Source organism: Oncorhynchus mykiss, chromosome 3 (genome assembly GCF_057628025.1).
Source record: "Oncorhynchus mykiss isolate SJ-2025 chromosome 3, ASM5762802v1, whole genome shotgun sequence".
In the NCBI taxonomy this organism is placed as follows: Eukaryota; Metazoa; Chordata; class Actinopteri; order Salmoniformes; family Salmonidae; genus Oncorhynchus; species Oncorhynchus mykiss.
In genome coordinates this window covers 86,504,489-86,521,750 of record NC_143024.1, presented here as the reverse complement: position 1 = coordinate 86,521,750, position 17,262 = coordinate 86,504,489, and the positions used below count along the sequence as shown (strand labels likewise).

The window sequence follows — 17,262 nt, the reverse complement described above, 5'->3', positions numbered from 1 at the left end:
GGTTAACTAAAAGGCTTAACTAAAAGGCTAACTAAAGGGTTAACTAAAAGGCTAACTAAAGGGTTAACTAAAGGGTTAACTAAAAGGCGAACTAAGGGCTAACTAAAAGGCTAACTAAAGGGTTAAGGCTTAACTAAAAGGCTAACTAAGGGTTAACTAAAAGGCTAACTAAGGGTTAACTAGAAGGCTAACTAAGGGTTAACTAAAAGGCTAACTAAGGGTTAACTAAAAGGGTTAACTAAAAGGCTAACTAAGGGTTAACTAAAAGGCGAACTAAGGGTTAACTAAAAGGCTAACTAAGGGTTAACTAGAAGGCTAACTAAAGGGTTAACTAAAAGGCAAACTAAGGGTTAACTAAAAAGCTAACTAAGGCTTAACTAAAAGGCTTAACTAAAAGGCTAACTAAAAGGCTAACTAAGGGTTAACTAAAATGCTAACTAAAGGGTTAACTAAAGGGCTAACTAAGGGCTATCTAAAATGCTAACTAAGGGTTAAATAAAAGGCTAACTAAGGGCTATCTAAAAGGCTAACTAAGGGTTAACTAAAAGGCTAACTAAAGGGTTAACTAAAGGGCTAACTAAGGGCTATCTAAAAGGCTAACTAAGGGTTAAATAAAAGGCTAACTAAAGGGTAAACTAAAAGGCTAACTAAAGGGTTAACTAAAGGGTTAACTAAAAGGCGAACTAAGGGCTAACTAAAAGGCTAACTAAAGGGTTAAGGCTTAACTAAAAGGCTAACTAAGGGTTAACTAAAAGGCTAACTAAGGGTTAACTAGAAGGCTAACTAAGGGTTAACTAAAAGGCTTAACTAAAAGGCTAACTAAGGGTTAACTAAAAGGCTAACTAAGGGTTAACTAGAAGGCTAACTAAAGGGTTAACTAAAAGGCGAACTAAGGGTTAACTAAAAGGCTAACTAAGGGTTAACTAAAAGGCTTAACTAAAATGCTAACTAAAAGGCTAACTAAGGGTTAACTAAAAGGCTAACTAAGGGTTAACTAAAAGGCTAACTAAAGGGTTAACTAAAAGGCAAACTAAGGGCTAACTAAAAGGCTAACTAAGGGTTAACTAAAAGGCTAACTAAGGGTTAACTAAAGGGTTAACTAAAAGGCTAACTAAGGGTTAACTAAAAGGCTAACTAAGGGTTAACTAAAAGGCGAACTAAGGGCTAACTAAAAGGCTAACTAAAGGGTTAAGGCTTAACTAAAAGGCTAACTAAGGGTTAACTAAAAGGCTTAACTAAAAGGCTAACTAAAAGGCTAACTAAGGGTTAACTAAAAGGCTAACTAAGGGTTAACTAAAAGGCTAACTAAGGGTTAACTAAAAGGCTAACTAAGGGTTAACTAAAAGGCTAACTAAGGGCTAACTAAAAGGCTAACTAAGGGTTAACTAAAAGGCTAACTAAGGGTTAACTAAAAGGCTAACTAAGGGTTAACTAAAAGGCTTAACTAAAAGGCTAACTAAGGGTTAACTAAAAGGCTAACTAAGGGTTAACGAAAAGGCTAACTAAGGGCTAACTAAAAGGCTAACTAAGGGTTAACTAAAAGGCTAACTAAGGGTTAACTAAAAGGCTAACTAAGGGTTAACTAAAAGGCTTAACTAAAAGGCTAACTAAGGGTTAACTAAAAGGCTAACTAAGGGTTAACTAAAAGGCTACCTAAGGGTTAACTAGAAGGCTAACTAAGGGTTAACTAGAAGGCTAACTAAGGGTTAACTAGAAGGCTAACTAATGAAAGGGGGATACCTAGTCAGTTGTACAACTGAATGCATTCAACCCAACCCCTCTGAATCTTTGTTCAGGGGCAGAAGGACAGATTTTTACCTTGTCAGCTCGGGGATTCAATCCAGCAACCTTTCGGGTTACAAGTCCAACGCTCTAACCACTAGGCTACCTGCCACCAACTAAAGGCTAACTAAGGGTCACAGGCCCTTAAGGCCAGGCTGGCTGGCTACAGCACAAAGACCTTCAAGAGGCAACTCAAACGACAGTCGTCTTTCTCACCAAAATAAATAAGTCATCAGCAACTCAGCCAACCACCAGTCAGTCAGTCAGCCACACCAGTCAGTCAGCCAGCCACACCAGTCAGTCAGCCAGCCAGCCACACCAGTCAGTCAGCCAGCCAGCCAGCCTGCCACACCAGTCAGTCAGTCAGCCACACCAGTCAGTCAGCCAGCCAGCCACACCAGTCAGTCAGCCAGCCACACCAGTCAGTCAGTCAGTCAGTCAGCCAGCCACACCAGTCAATCAGTCAGCCACACCAGTCAGTCAGTCAGCCAGCCACACCAGTCAGTCAGTCAGCCAGCCACACCAGTCAGTCAGTCAGCCAGCCACACCAGTCAGTCAGTCAGCCAGCCACACCAGTCAGCCAGCCACACCAGTCAGTCAGCCAGCCACACCAGTCAGTCAGCCAGCCACACCAGTCAGTCAGCCAGCCACACCAGTCAGTCAGCCAGCCACACCAGTCAGTCAGCCAGCCACACCAGTCAGTCAGCCAGCCACACCAGTCAGTCAGCCAGCCACACCAGTCAGTCAGCCAGTTACACCAGTCAGCCAGTTACACCAGTCAGCCAGCCACACCAGTCAGCCAGCCACACCAGTCAGCCAGCCACACCAGTCAGTCAGTCAGCCAGCCACATCAGTCAGTCAGTCAGCCAGCCACATCAGTCAGTCAGTCAGTTAGCCAGCCACACCAGTCAGTCAGTCAGTCAGCCAGCCACACCAGTCAGTCAGTCAGCCAGCCACACCAGTCAGTCAGTCAGTCAGCCACACCAGTCAGTCAGCCACACCAGTCAGCCAGCCACACCAGTCAGCCAGCCACACCAGTCAGCCAGCCACACCAGTCAGCCAGCCACACCAGTCAGCTCCATGTGACTCAGACAGTGAACTCTAGTTAGTATGACATTTACAATGAAACACTGCATAACACACAGACTTTACCACATCCATACATACACTCCGATCAAAACGCAAATTGGCTACAATTGAAGTGTGATGTGACAGAAGGATATGATGTCCTACCTGCATGCTTTGAGCACCTGGTTTGAACTTGGGTAGATGGATACTGAGGACCATGAGGCCAGGGCTGGCCTTCTGTGAGACAGCTCAGTGGGATCCACCTTGACTGGGCTGCGAGAGTCCTCTAGCCCCTTACCATTGACCTGTGGGGTAGTGGTGGTACCGGTGGTTCCGCTGTGGGACGTGCTGCTGTTAAGGCTGGCGAGGTTGGTGGCTGTGGGGGGGTTAGTGGAGCGGTGGGGGGAGGGGGTGGTGACGGACATGGCTGAGAGGGCCGAGGAAGCCACAGAGTGTTCCGACAGGGGTTTGGGACCTCCATGGTGGACACCCGGGTGGATGTTGTTGACCTTGATGTTATCGTCCGTGGTGGCTCCTTGATTAACACCACGATGATGATTATTATTACTATCGTGGTTATCATCATCCTTATTATTGTCCTTTCCTCTGAGCAAGGCTGAGAGCTGAGGGTCGTCTGAACTGAACGCGCCCGGAGGAGGAGAGCCGGGCTGGGATTGGCTCCCCGAGCTGTACGTGGTGGTCACCGCCCCCTGCTGGATGTGATTAGCCAATCCATGTGTAAGGGCGGTGAGACTGGGACTGGGACTGAGCAGTGTCCCTGCAGGGGTAGCCAATCCACTGCTGATTCCTAAAGGCGTGGTCTCTTTGGTTTGGGCCTCTGAGGTAGTGGTGGTGGAGGGGAGGGGAGAGGAGGGGAGATAGTTGGGGGCACCGCCCCTCTGTGGCGAAGAGGAGAAGGAGGAGAGGGAGGAACAGGAGGAGGAAGAGGAGGCAGGGCAGGGCCCGGTGGAATGTCCAACCTGATTTAGACTTTGAGCACCAGGGCCAGCTGCCTGGGTGGGATGGGAGGGGGAGGAAGGGTGTTCTCCATTGGGACCTGCCGAATATGAACCTGGACCTTTGTGAAGCCCCTGACGGAGAAACAAAACAGCAACGAACAGAGGGTGAGACAAAACAGCAACAAACATTAGAGAGTGAGACATAACAGCAACAAACAGAGAGTGAGACATAACAGCAACAAACATTAGAGAGTGAGACAAAACAGCAACAAACATTAGAGAGTGAGACATAACAGCAACAAACATTAGAGAGTGAGACATAACAGCAACAAACATTAGAGAGTGAGACATAACAGCAACAAACATTAGAGAGTGAGACATAACAGCAACAAACAGAGAGTGAGACATAACAGCAACAAACATTAGAGAGTGAGACAAAACAGCAACAAACATTAGAGAGTGAGACATAACAGCAACAAACATTAGAGAGTGAGACATAACAGCAACAAACATTAGAGAGTGAGACATAACAGCAACAAACATTAGAGAGTGAGACAAAACAGCAACAAACATTAGAGAGTGAGACATAACAGCAACAAACATTAGAGAGTGAGACAAAACAGCAACAAACAGAGTGAGACATAACAGCAACAAACATTAGAGAGTGAGACAAAACAGCAACAAACATTAGAGAGTGAGACATAACAGCAACAAACATTAGAGAGTGAGACATAACAGCAACAAACATTAGAGAGTGAGACATAACAGCAACAAACATTAGAGAGTGAGACATAACAGCAACAAACATTAGAGAGTGAGACATAACAGCAACAAACATTAGAGAGTGAGACATAACAGCAACAAACATTAGAGAGTGAGACAAAACAGCAACAAACATTAGAGAGTGAGACAAAACAGCAACAAACATTAGAGAGTGAGACAAAACAGCAACGAACATTAGAGAGTGAGACAAAACAGCAACGAACATTAGAGAGTGAGACAAAACAGCAACAAACATTAGAGAGTGAGACATAACAGCAACAAACATTAGAGAGTGAGACAAAACAGCAACGAACATTAGAGAGTGAGACAAAACAGCAACGAACATTAGAGAGTGAGACAAAACAAGAAAGAGTGAGTGAGACCAAGTCTGAGCAAAAGAGAGCTAGAACGAAGGAGATTAGACAGACAATATGAGCAGCTCAACTGAGACAGTACCATCAATATGTACCTCAGGGGAGTTGGTCTGTTGCTGGCTCTTCCAGGCCTCCTCTGCATTACTGGTACTGTTACTGCGGTGACTGGTGGTGTTGCTGGTGGGGGTATTGGTACTACTAGTGTTGTTGCTGGTAGGGGTACTGGTATCACTAGCGGCTGTGCAGTTGTGAGGTAGACAGTTCTGCTGCAGGTAAGGCACGTTTCTGTTACTCCTGCCACTTCCCGTTAGACCCCCCGGTAAAGTCCCTGCACCCGGTAAACCGGGAGTGTGATTATTGCCCATGGTCCCCGCCTCCTGATTACCTAGCTGTCCCAGGTGACTTAAAGATAAATGTCCGTTGGCCATTGGCTGAGGAGTGCAGGGAGGGTGGGCTGTGATGTGACTGACAGGTGAAGTCCGAGAGAGGGGGTGAGGTGAGGGGAGGGAGTTTGGGGATAGCGAGGGGCCGTTGGGTAGTGTGGGCCACAACTGGCCTGCTGCCTGCTGTTTCACCTAGAAAATAAAAATGGAGAGATGGGAGACAGAAAAGCATAGTTACTGGAAATAAATGTTTAATTATTATTATTTTTTTTTAAACTGTACTAGACTAAACTATACTAGCACGTCTTTTTCTTATATATAGCACTCCAAATGTCTTTAAACAGTGAAATGGAACGACGGCTTAAGTTATTCATACATAAAGCCACAGGTTTGTTTGAGTGTGTGTATGTACCTGCTGTTGATGCTGCTGCATGAGGGAGAACTGGTTTTCCAGCTGATCCAGCATCTGTACCTGTGGTGGTTTGAGACTGGTCCGGTTGGTCCGGAGCTGATCCAGGAGCTAGAGGTGGAGGGAAAGATATTTAGAACCATCCTTAACTATTTACATTCTGAACTGTTTCGCTTAATACTTTTATTCTTATTATTCAGTCCTCAAGTTGCTTTGGAAAAGTGCCATAGAATCTGAAATTACTCGCATTAAAACCCAGCAAAGCTGATTGATGCTCCACAGCGTCAAACACTGACGTCATTTTGAATCCTGAATCTCCCCGTGTGTATACACTAGAGACATACTGTTGAGCTGCAGCTCCCCCTGTGTGTTTATATTAGAGGCCTACCGTTGAGCCGCAGCTCCCCCTGTGTGTTTACACTAGAGACATACTGTTGAGCTGCAGCTCCCCCTGTGTGTTTATACTAGAGACCTACCGTTGAGCTGCAGCTCCCCCTGTGTGTTTATACTAGAGACCTACCGTTGAGCTGCAGCTCCCCCTGTGTGTTTATACTAGAGACATACCGTAGAGCTGCAGCTCCCCCTGTGTGTTTATATTAGAGACCTACCGTTGAGCTGCAGCTCCCCCTGTGTGTTTATACTAGAGACCTACCGTAGAGCTGCAGCTCCCCCTGTGTGTTTACACTAGAGACATACTGTTGAGCTGCAGCTCCCCCTGTGTGTTTATACTAGAGACCTACCGTTGAGCTGCAGCTCCCCCTGTGTGTTTATACTAGAGACCTACCGTTGAGCTGCAGCTCCCCCTGTGTGTTTATACTAGAGACATACCGTAGAGCTGCAGCTCCCCCTGTGTGTTTATATTAGAGACCTACCGTTGAGCTGCAGCTCCCCCTGTGTGTTTATACTAGAGACCTACCGTTGAGCTGCAGCTCCCCCTGTGTGTTTATACTAGAGACCTACTGTTGAGCTGCAGCTCCCCCTGTGTGTTTATACTAGAGACCTACCGTTGAGCTGCAGCTCCCCCTGTGTGTTTATACTAGAGACCTACCGTAGAGCTGGAGCTCCCCCTGTGTGTTTATATTAGAGACCTACCGTTGAGCTGCAGCTCCCCCTGTGTGTTTATACTAGAGACCTACCGTTGAGCTGCAGCTCCCCCTGTGTGTTTATACTAGAGACCTACCGTAGAGCTGCAGCTCCCCCTGTGTGTTTATACTAGAGACATGCCGTTGAGCTGCAGCTCCCCCTGTGTGTTTATACGAGAGACCTACCGTTGAGCTGCAGCTCCCCCTGTGTGTTTATACTAGAGACATACCGTAGAGCTGCAGCTCCCCCTGTGTGTTTATATTAGAGACCTACCGTTGAGCTGCAGCTCCCCCTGTGTGTTTATACTAGAGACCTACCGTTGAGCTGCAGCTCCCCCTGTGTGTTTATACTAGAGACCTACCGTTGAGCTGCAGCTCCCCCTGTGTGTTTATACTAGAGACCTACCGTAGAGCTGGAGCTCCCCCTGTGTGTTTATATTAGAGACCTACCGTTGAGCTGCAGCTCCCCCTGTGTGTTTATACTAGAGACCTACCGTTGAGCTGCAGCTCCCCCTGTGTGTTTATACTAGAGACCTACCGTAGAGCTGCAGCTCCCCCTGTGTGTTTATACTAGAGACCTACCGTAGAGCTGCAGCTCCCCCTGTGTGTTTATACTAGAGACATGCCGTTGAGCTGCAGCTCCCCCTGTGTGTTTATACTAGAGACAAGCCGTTGAGCTGCAGCTCCCTCTGTGTGTGTAGAGGAGATCTACATGGAGGAATGGGCCAAAATACCAGCAAGTGTGTGAAAACCTTGTGAAGACTTACAGAAAACGTTTGACCTCTGTCATTGCCAACAAAGGGTATATAACAGATAAACTTTTGTTATTGACCAAATACTTATTTTCCACCATCATTTGCAAATAAATTCATTAAAAATCCTACAATGTGATTTTCTGGATTTTTTCTTCTCATTTTGCCTGTCATAGTTGAAGTGTACCTATGATGAAAATTATAGGCCTCTCATCTTTTTAAGTGGGAGAACTTGCACAATTGGTGGCTGACTAAATACTTTCTTCTCCAACACTTTGTTTTTGCATTATTTAAAGCAAATTGAACATGTTTCATTATTTACTTGAGGCTAAATTGATTTTATTGATGTATTATATTAAGTTAAAATAAGTGTTCATTCAGTATTGTTGTAATTGTCATTATTACAAATTAAAAATTAAAAATTATATATATATACCTACAGGGTCACAATCAAATGGCTTCATCATCATCTTAAAACAATTCCATATGTTAACTTAGTAGATATTGCAATTTATGGGCGTAGACCTATAGGGGTTAACAAATACCCACCTGTAGTCTCTGTGGCGTTAGGTACCAGCTGGGGATCTGCTGTTGTACCGGGTCGTTTGTCCACAAGTCGACACCACTCTGTGCTCAGAGAAAAGAGAGATGCTCGTCAATATACCGTGTATATGTTTCATTCAGCGTCGTTCACCAGTTGTGTGACGGAGTGGACAGTTCCCAGGCTTTAGTACCAGAGTTGGATTGTAAAGGCACCACATGGATGAAAACTTACTGAAAAAGGGGCAGGACTACCTGGACATGTCCAATAAGAAACACTCACTTTAGTTATCCGTTGAAACACATTTGAATGAATGCCTTAATGAATAGGGTCAGTTGGGTGGGTAAAAGACTGAGCCCTACCTTAGCTGGGCTGGTGGTGCGTTTCCTCTTGGCAGGGCTGGCCTGACTGTCAGTGTGGCTGGGATGGGGAGAGACCTGTGTCTGTACCTGGCCTCCCTCACCTCCCTGGTGGGGCTTACATGCCTGGAGGGGGGGAGGGGTCAGGAGAAGAGGGGGGAGGCAGGTTATAGGGGGGAGGCAGGAGAGGAGTGGGGAGGCAGGAGAGGAGTGGGGAGGCAGGAGTGGAGGGGGAAAGCAGGAGAGGAGAGGAAGGTTATAGGGGGGAGGCAGGAGAGGAGGGGGAAGGCAGGAGAGGCAGGTTATAGGGGGGAGGCAGGAGAGGAGGGGGAAGGCAGGAGAGGCAGGTTATAGGGGGGAGGCAGGAGAGGAGGGGGAAGGCAGGAGTGGAGGGTTATAGAGGGGGCAGGAGATGAGGGGTATGGGGGCAGGAGAGACCGGCGAGGAGTGGGTGGGTTATAGGGGGGAGGCAGGCGAGGAGTGGGGGGCGATAGGGTGGCAGGAAGGAGAGGAGGGTATAGGGGGGAGGCAGGCGAGGAATGGGGGGGATAGGGTGGCAGGAAGGAGAGGAGGGTATAGGGGGAGGCAGGAGAGGAGTGGGATGGTTATGGGGGGTGGGAAGAGAGGAGGGGGGTCAGAGCAGATGCCACAATCCTGACAACAACCTAAGTGATACTTCTAATCAGGAATCTCAGAGCCAACAAACTGTGTGAAGTCTTTTTGTCTTGACAAGAGGAATGCGATGGAACATAAGGAACAAAAATATCTGGGTTACCACCGTTTACCATCAAACCGTTGGTGCCAAGGTAGTTCTAATTTCAAACAGTCATCCAAGGAAAAAAAAGACAAGACATTCAAGTTGACAATGAATTAAATATTCATAGTCACTAACAGATAAACAGCATATCAGTAGTTCACATTCATTCTGTACATGTCATGTCCAACAGCTCGTCAGGGTGAGGAGATGGGGTGAGAAAAGTGACTTGACTTATGACCTGTACTGCTGTATAATGAATTACACCTAGTAAATCTACTGTATTATGAACCACACAGAGAATTACACCTAGTAAATCTACTGTATTATGAACCACACAGAGAATTACACCTAGTAAATCTACTGTATTATGAACCACACAGAGAATTACACCTAGTAAATCTACTGTATTATGAACCACACAGAGAATTACACCTAGTAAATCTACTGTATTATGAACCACACAGAGAATTACACCTAGTAAATCTACTGTATTATGAACCACACAGAGAATTACACCTAGTAAATCTACTGTATTATGAACCACACAGAGAATTACACCTAGTAAATCTACTGTATTATGAACCACACAGAGAATTACACCTAGTAAATCTACTGTATTATGAACCACACAGAGAATTACACCTAGTAAATCTACTGTATTATGAACCACACAGAGAATTACACCTAGTAAATCTACTGTATTATGAACCACACAGAGAATTACACCTAGTAAATCTACTGTATTATGAACCACACAGAGAATTACACCTAGTAAATCTACTGTATTATGAACCACACAGAGAATTACACCTAGTAAATGTACCGTATGTGAGCTTAGTGTTTGTGAGGGGGATTCTCTCAACTCCTTTGGTTTGTCTGCACTGATACAAAACGTTTCTAGATGGTCAGGTGAATGCAGATAAGGCTACAGGGCATCCACTCTACTCAACTGTCCTGAATTTGCAGATCAGTGCCAATGAGGGGAGGAAGACGAGGAAAGATGAAGGTTATTAAGATGCACCAGGACAGGTTAGTTTAGGTCGTAGTAGTAGCAGGGGTTTGTTATCTGGGGGGGGGGGGGTTCTAGAGGTCTCACCTGCTGCTGTGCCTGTGGCCCTGGGCTGCCTGCTGCAGTGTTCAGGCCCCCCTGTCTGGAGGTGAGCTCAGCGGGGATGGGCAGGCTCCACGCCTCCTCAATACTAGGAAGCATTTTACCACCCTTCCCCCCCGCAACACTACCTGTCTGAGGGTGAGCATATAGGAGGATCGGGGGGGGGGGGGGGGGCATAAAGACACATTTCAGTATTTCAGTACTGCTCTACGTTATGGTAGGACAACCCACTGACACTGCTGACCGAGCACCTTGTTACACTATTAGGTAATTGCACATTAAAAACAGCCTCTCCAGAGATGAGATGAGGTCAAATGAAAAATAATCACTCAAAGAATGGTCAATGCCATGACATTATGTCTTACGATTACTGGTGAGAATGTGTAGTATGGCATCAATATGAATCAGTGATCATATCGCAATGATTCTAATAAAAAAACAGAATAAATCACAGCCTGTACAATAAACAGGGACACACACATGTATAAAATACTCTTTCAGAGAGTGAATCATGTCATTGGCTTTAAAACACATACATACAGAAAACAGCCAGTCAAATCATTTGTTTCTGCTTGGTATGTGTGTGTTTACATATCTCTGCATGTGTGTGTGTATGTATCCCTCCCTCTCTGCCTACCTGGAGCAGCTTAATGCGGTGTGTGAGGGCAGCGGTGTTGGTGCAGGCCTTGCTGCGCGTGGCGTTGATGTAACACTTGATTGCGTCGTGCGGCTGCCCGCAGGACTCGTAGAGCGTGCCCAGGTCCATCCAGGCAGCCGCATGACTGTGGTCCAGCTGCACTGCACAGATGTACGCCTGCAGAGCATCCATAGGCTGGTTCTGCTGCTGGTACAGAACACTGGGGGGGGGGGAGGCGGGAGAGAGGGGAGGGAGAGGTGGGGAGAGGTGGGGGGGAGAGGGGAAGGAAGGGTGGGAAAGAGAGGGGGTGGGAGAGAGGGGAGGGTGGGAGAGAGGGGAGGGTGGGAGAGAGGGGAGGGAGGGAGAGGGGGGAGGGAGGGAGAGGGGGGAGGGAGGGAGAGAGGGGAGGGAGGGAGAGGGGAAGGAAGGGAAGAGAGAGAGGGGGGAGAGAGAGGGGAAGGAAGGAAGGGTGGGAAAGAGGGGGTGGGAAAGAGAGGGGGTGGGAGAGAGAGGGGGTGGGAGAGGGAGGGGGTGGGAGAGAGAGGGGGTGGGAGAGAGGGGGTGGGAGAGAGAGGGGGTGGGAGAGAGAGGGGGTGGGAGAGAGAGGAGGGAAAGGAGAGAGGGGAGGGAGGGAAGAAGGAAGAGAGAACGTGAGAAAGAGCAAGTGATGGGGAGAGGGGGGAGTGCATGGAGTTTTTAGTGTCCTCTCTCCCTCGAGTGGCCACACGCCAAGTCTATCCATAATTAACTCTAGGGACCACTACCTCCCTCCTGTTGCCATGGCCAACACCTACAAGCCTTCAGATTGAGTAATCCTTTAAGACTTCTCCAAGGATCCTACAGACAGATGATAGGTGACTACACGCTGGCTGCAGTGTGTCAGGTCTTACCCTATGGAGCACCAGGTGTCAGCGCTGGCCTCAGACTTGTCAATGGACTGTCTGTAGGAGATGAAGGCATCCTGGACTTTCCCAATACTGGAGTAGCACCTGGAGAGAACACACATTATGCTTAGTACTATCAATATGAGAGACCGAGAGGGAGCGAGAGGTGAGAGACCGAGAGGGAGCGAGAGGTGAGAGACCGAGAGGGAGCGAGAGGTGAGAGACCGAGAGGGAGCGAGAGGTGAGAGACCGAGAGGGAGCGAGAGGTGAGAGACCGAGAGGGAGCGAGAGGTGCGAGACCGAGAGGGAGCGAGAGGTGAGAGACCGAGAGGGAGCGAGAGGTGAGACCGAGAGGGAGCGAGAGGTGAGACCGAGAGGGAGCGAGAGGTGAGACCGAGAGGGAGCGAGAGGTGAGACCGAGAGGGAGCGAGAGGTGAGACCGAGAAGGAGCGAGAGGTGAGACCGAGAGGGAGCGAGAGGTGAGAGGCCGAGAGGGAGCGAGAGGTGAGAGGCCGAGAGGGAGCGAGAGGTGAGAGGCCGAGAGGGAGCGAGGGTGAGGCCGAGAGGGAGCGAGGGTGAGGCCGAGAGGGAGCGAGGGTGAGGCCGAGAGGGAGCGAGGGTGAGGCCGAGAGAGAACGAGGGTGAGGCCGAGAGGGAACGAGGGTGAGGCCGAGAGGGAACGAGGGTGAGGCCGAGAGGGAACGAGGGTGAGGCCGAGAGGGAGCGAGGGTGAGGCCGAGAGGGAGCGAGGGTGAGGCAGAGAGGGAGCGAAAGTGAGAATAAGCGAGAGTAAGACCGAGCGAGAGTGAGACCGAGCAAGAGTGTGACCGAGAGGGAGCGAGAGTGTGACCGAGAGGGAGCGAGAGTGAGACCGAGGGGGAGCGAGAGTGAGAATTAACAAAAAACAGAACAGGTATTTGGCCCTAAACAGAGAGTACACAGTGGCAGAATACCTGACCACTGTGAATGACTCAAAATGAAAGACAGCTTTGACTATGTACAGACTCAGTGAGCATAGGTAGGCAGACCTGCCTCTCAAGAGAAGACGGGCTATGTGCACACTGCCCACAAAATGAGGTGGAAACTGAACTGCATTTCCTAACCTCCTGCCAAATGACCATATTTTAGAGACATACTTCCCTCACAGACCCTCAAAGAATTACAAAACAAATCCAATTTTGATAAACTCCCATAGCCACTGGGTGAAATACAGCAGCAAGATGTGTGACCTGTTGCAACAAGGGCCACCAGTGAAGAACAAACAGCATTGTAAATACAAACCACATTCATATTTACTTATGTTCCCTTTTTAACTTTAACTATTTGCACATTGTTACAACACTGTGTATTGACATATGACATTTTAAATGTCTATTCCTTTGGAACTTTTAAATGTTTCTCTTCACTTTTGTTTATCATCTATTCCACTTGCTTTAGCAATGTGAACATATTCCATGTCAAAAAAGCTAATTTACAATGGATCAGTCCACTCAAACAGGAGCCAATCAGACAGGTGTCTTGTATACCATATTTTTGTTGTTGTTGCTAGCGCTCCATTAAAGAAATCTTGGTCGACCAACAGCCTATCAACAAAACAATTGACCGGTTGACTAAATGGGGTCAGCCCTAAAGCTAACACTACACACAGTTGTGCAACTGCACATCTACAAGCTCAAAAGGGTGACTACAGCTCATGCAGAACCATTAGCCGTTGCATTCAGTGGCTCTACCACTACAAAAACCAATAGCAAAAATCCCATGGCCTGCACTTGACTTTTCCTACTTGCACCAACTTGATGATGATAACTACTATATTGAGAGAAAATGTACTTGCTACGACTGTGATGTGGTCGTCTCACCTCGCGATCTCACCTAGCTCAGGCTCCCGAGTGGCGCAGCGGTCTAAGGAACTGCATCTCTGTGCAAGAGGAGTCAATACAGACCCTGGTTGGAATCCAGGCTAAATCACATCCAGCAGTGATTGGGAGTCCCATAGGGCGGCGCAGAATTGGCCCGACGTAGTCCGGGTTAGGGTTTGTCCGGGGTAGGCCGTCATTGTAAATAAGAATTTGTTCTTAACTGACTTGCCTAGTTAAATGTTAAATAAAATAAAAACAAGAAAAAGGGGATTTTGTTGGTACAACCTGAACCCATCTATATGAAATACCCCATAATGATAAAGTGAAACCATGATTTTAGAAATTTTTGCAGATTTATTGAAAATGAAATACAGAAATATCTGTATTCACACCCCCGAGTCAAAACTTTGTAATAGCAACTTTGGCAGCGATTACAGCTGTGAGTGTTTCTGGGTAAGTCTCTAAGAGCTTTCCACACCTGGATTGTGCAACATGTGCCCATTGGTCTTTTCAACATTCTTCAAGCTCTGTCAAATTGGTTGTTGATTGTTGCTAGACAACCATTTTCAGGTCTTGCAATAGATTTTCAAGTTGATTTAAGTCAAAACTGTAACTCAGCCACTCAGAAACATTCACAGTAATCTTGGTAAGGAACTCCAGTGTAGATTTTGCCTGTGCTTTAGGTTATTGTTCTGCTGAAGTGTGAACTCATCTCCCAGTGTCTGGTGGAAAGCAGACGACCAGGTTTTCCTCTAAGATTTTGCCTGTGCTTTGCTTCATTCTATTCCTTTTTATCCTGAAAAAACAACTTAGTCCTTAACAATTACAAATATACCCATGACATGATGAGGGTGGTACTCAGTGTTGTATTGGATTTGCCCCAAACATAACACTTTGCAGTCAGGACAAAAAGTGAATTGCTTTGTCACATTTTTTGCAGTATTACTTTAGTGCCTTGTTGATACAGGGATGCATGTGTTGGAATATTTTTATTCTGTACAGGCTGCCTTCCTTTCACTGTCTATTAGGTTAGTATTGTGTAGTAACTACAATGTTGTTGATCCCTCTTCAGTTTTCTCCTATCACAGCCATTCAACTGCGTAACTGTTTTCAAGACACCATTGGCCTCATGGTAAATCCCTGAGCGGTTTTCTTCCTCTCCGGCAACTGAGTTAGGAAGGACGCCTTTATCGTTGTAGTGACTGGGTATATTATTACACCATCCAAAGTGTAATTAATAACTTCACTATGCTCAAAGGGATATTCAATGTCTGCTTTTCTTATTTTTACCAATCTACCAATAGGTGCCCATCTTTGTGAGGCATTGGAAAACCTCCCTGTTCTTTGTAGTTTAATCTGTGCTTGAAATTCACTGCTCGACTGAGGGACCTTACAGATAATTGTATATATATATATATATTTTATATGACATACATGATTTTTTTTGTTAATTAGTAAATAGTAGCATACAGCAAAGTGTGTTTAAATAATTTCTAAATAATTAAAAAATCAAAACAATTTCTGCTAGTTAGTTTTAGATTGCTTGAGCCTGTTTCAAAACATGATTCATTTTAAAACATGATCTTACAAAGGAGTTGTTTAATCTAACTGCTTAACTATTTATCTGTACATGGAATTGTATTTGGGGTTTTTCTCATTTTTACAGGAAAATGCCACGGGCACTATCTGATGTGTGGAGACGTTTCACTGCAGCTAATATAGAAGGAAAAGCTGTGTACATTTGCAAATACTATTCCAAATCATTTGTGAAGAATGCAACAAAGATGCAGAATCATCTGGCCAAGTGCATGAAGTTCCCTCGGCGCTCACAACAAGCAACCTGTGACAAAAGTCCCTCTACTTCTATTCGAGGTGAAAATGATGAATCAGACACCTTATCGATAGCAACAGCTCATGGTCCTCCTGGAATCAGAAGGTTTTTGACACAATGGAGAAACAGAGAAATGCTGATGAATATCTTGCTCGAGCTGTGTATGCAACTCGTTCACCTCTGATGCTCACAGGCAATGTGTATTGGAAGAGATTTCTGAATGTTCTTTGCCCAGCATACACCCCTCCAACCAGACATGCTTTATCTACTTATTTGCTGGATGCAGTTCAACATAGTTCAAGTGAAGGTCAAGCAAATCATAGAGAAAGCAGACTATTGCAATCATCTCTGATGGGTCGTTGAATGTTCGTGGGCAAGGAAGAATGAACTACATCATATCCACCCCTCAACCAGTATTCTACAAGAGCACAGACACAAGAGACAGACACACCCGTCTCTACATTGCAGATGAGCTGAAAGCAGTCATCAATGACCTTGGACCGCAGAAGGTATTTGCACTGGTGACAGACAATGCTGCGAACATGAAGGCTGCTTGGTCTAAAGTGGAGGAGTCCTACCCTCACATCACACCCATTGGCTGTGCTGCTCATGCATTGAATCTGCTCCTCAAGGACATCATGGCACTGAAAACAATGGATACACTCTACAAAACAGCCAAGGAGTTGGTTAGGTATGTGAAGGATAATCAAGTTATAGCAGCAATCTACCTCACCAAGCAAAGTGAGAAGAATAAGAGCACCACATTGAAGCTGCCCAGCAACACCCGTTGGGGGTGGTGTTGTCATCATGTTTGACAGTCTCCTGGAGGGGAAGGAGTCTCTCCGAGAAATGGCCATATCACAGTCTGCCGATATGGACAGCCCCATCGAGAGGATCCTCCTGGATTATGTATTTTGGGAGAGAGTGGTAAGCAGCCTGAAACTCCTGGATCATTGGGGATCATTCAATATTCTCTTTTGTTGTTCAGTGAAATCATCCCATGTGAAGAGTCAACTCATTTAATTAAAGTTAAAATCGTAACTAAACTGTTTTTTTATTTATTGCTACAGGAAGGATTGAATCATTTGCAAGTATGTCTACTTATGATAAGGTAAAAGGTTTATGTCTTTGTCTCCATATGATATGGTAAATATATCCAATGCAAAAAACATCTACATTTAAATGGTATTAATATTAATTTGCATCTATTTCCGTTAATTCCCATATATTCCCGTTAATTCCCATGGAAAGTTTCCACCCCTAAATACTCCCCAAAATGTGCAACCCTGCTGCAGGCACTGGGTATATACCCACTGATTCTTGAATAATATAACCTACAAGCGCTTCATAAGCTTGCTTCAACTGTCAAACTCCATCAGAACCACAAATATAACATGGTTTGGGGTGAGTTGGACCGCAGAGTGTAGGAAAAGCAGACAACAAGTGCTCAGCATATGTGGGAACTCCTTCAAGACTGTTGGAAAAGCATTCCAGGAGAAGCTGGTTGAGAGAATGCCAAGAGTGTGCAAAGCTGTCGTGAAGGCAAATTTGGCTATTTGAAGAATCTCAAATATAAAATATATTTTGATTTGTTTAACACTTACCCCTATTTAACACACGATTCCATGAGTTATTTCATAGTTTTGATGTCTTAACTATTATTCTACAATGTAGAAAATAGTATAAAATCAAGAAAAACCCTTGAATGAGTA

At 45.9% G+C, this 17,262-nt stretch overlaps 1 protein-coding gene across 9 annotated transcripts in view; it reads right to left on the bottom strand.

Annotated features, from left to right (window-relative positions):
* Positions 1-17,262, bottom strand: part of LOC110504760 (lysine-specific demethylase 6A) — a 90,734-nt gene that overhangs the window by 22,569 nt on the left and 50,903 nt on the right. For 4 of the 9 annotated variants that reach the window (XM_036975180.2, XM_036975181.2, XM_090230385.1 and 1 more), the window contains 8 exons: positions 11,867-11,965; positions 10,977-11,196; positions 10,325-10,471; positions 8,475-8,597; positions 8,121-8,198; positions 5,741-5,848; positions 5,041-5,520; positions 3,016-3,941 (listed from right to left, as the gene is read on the bottom strand). In XM_036975180.2, the coding sequence (XP_036831075.2) occupies positions 3,016-3,941; positions 5,041-5,520; positions 5,741-5,848; positions 8,121-8,198; positions 8,475-8,597; positions 10,325-10,471; positions 10,977-11,196; positions 11,867-11,965 (2,181 nt within the window). Of the gene's footprint in view, positions 1-3,015; positions 3,942-5,027; positions 5,521-5,740; positions 5,849-8,120; positions 8,199-8,474; positions 8,598-10,324; positions 10,472-10,976; positions 11,197-11,866; positions 11,966-17,262 lie in introns of all 9 variants that reach the window. The other 5 variants (XM_036975182.2, XM_036975183.2, XM_090230386.1 and 2 more) reach the window with 2 other exon arrangements.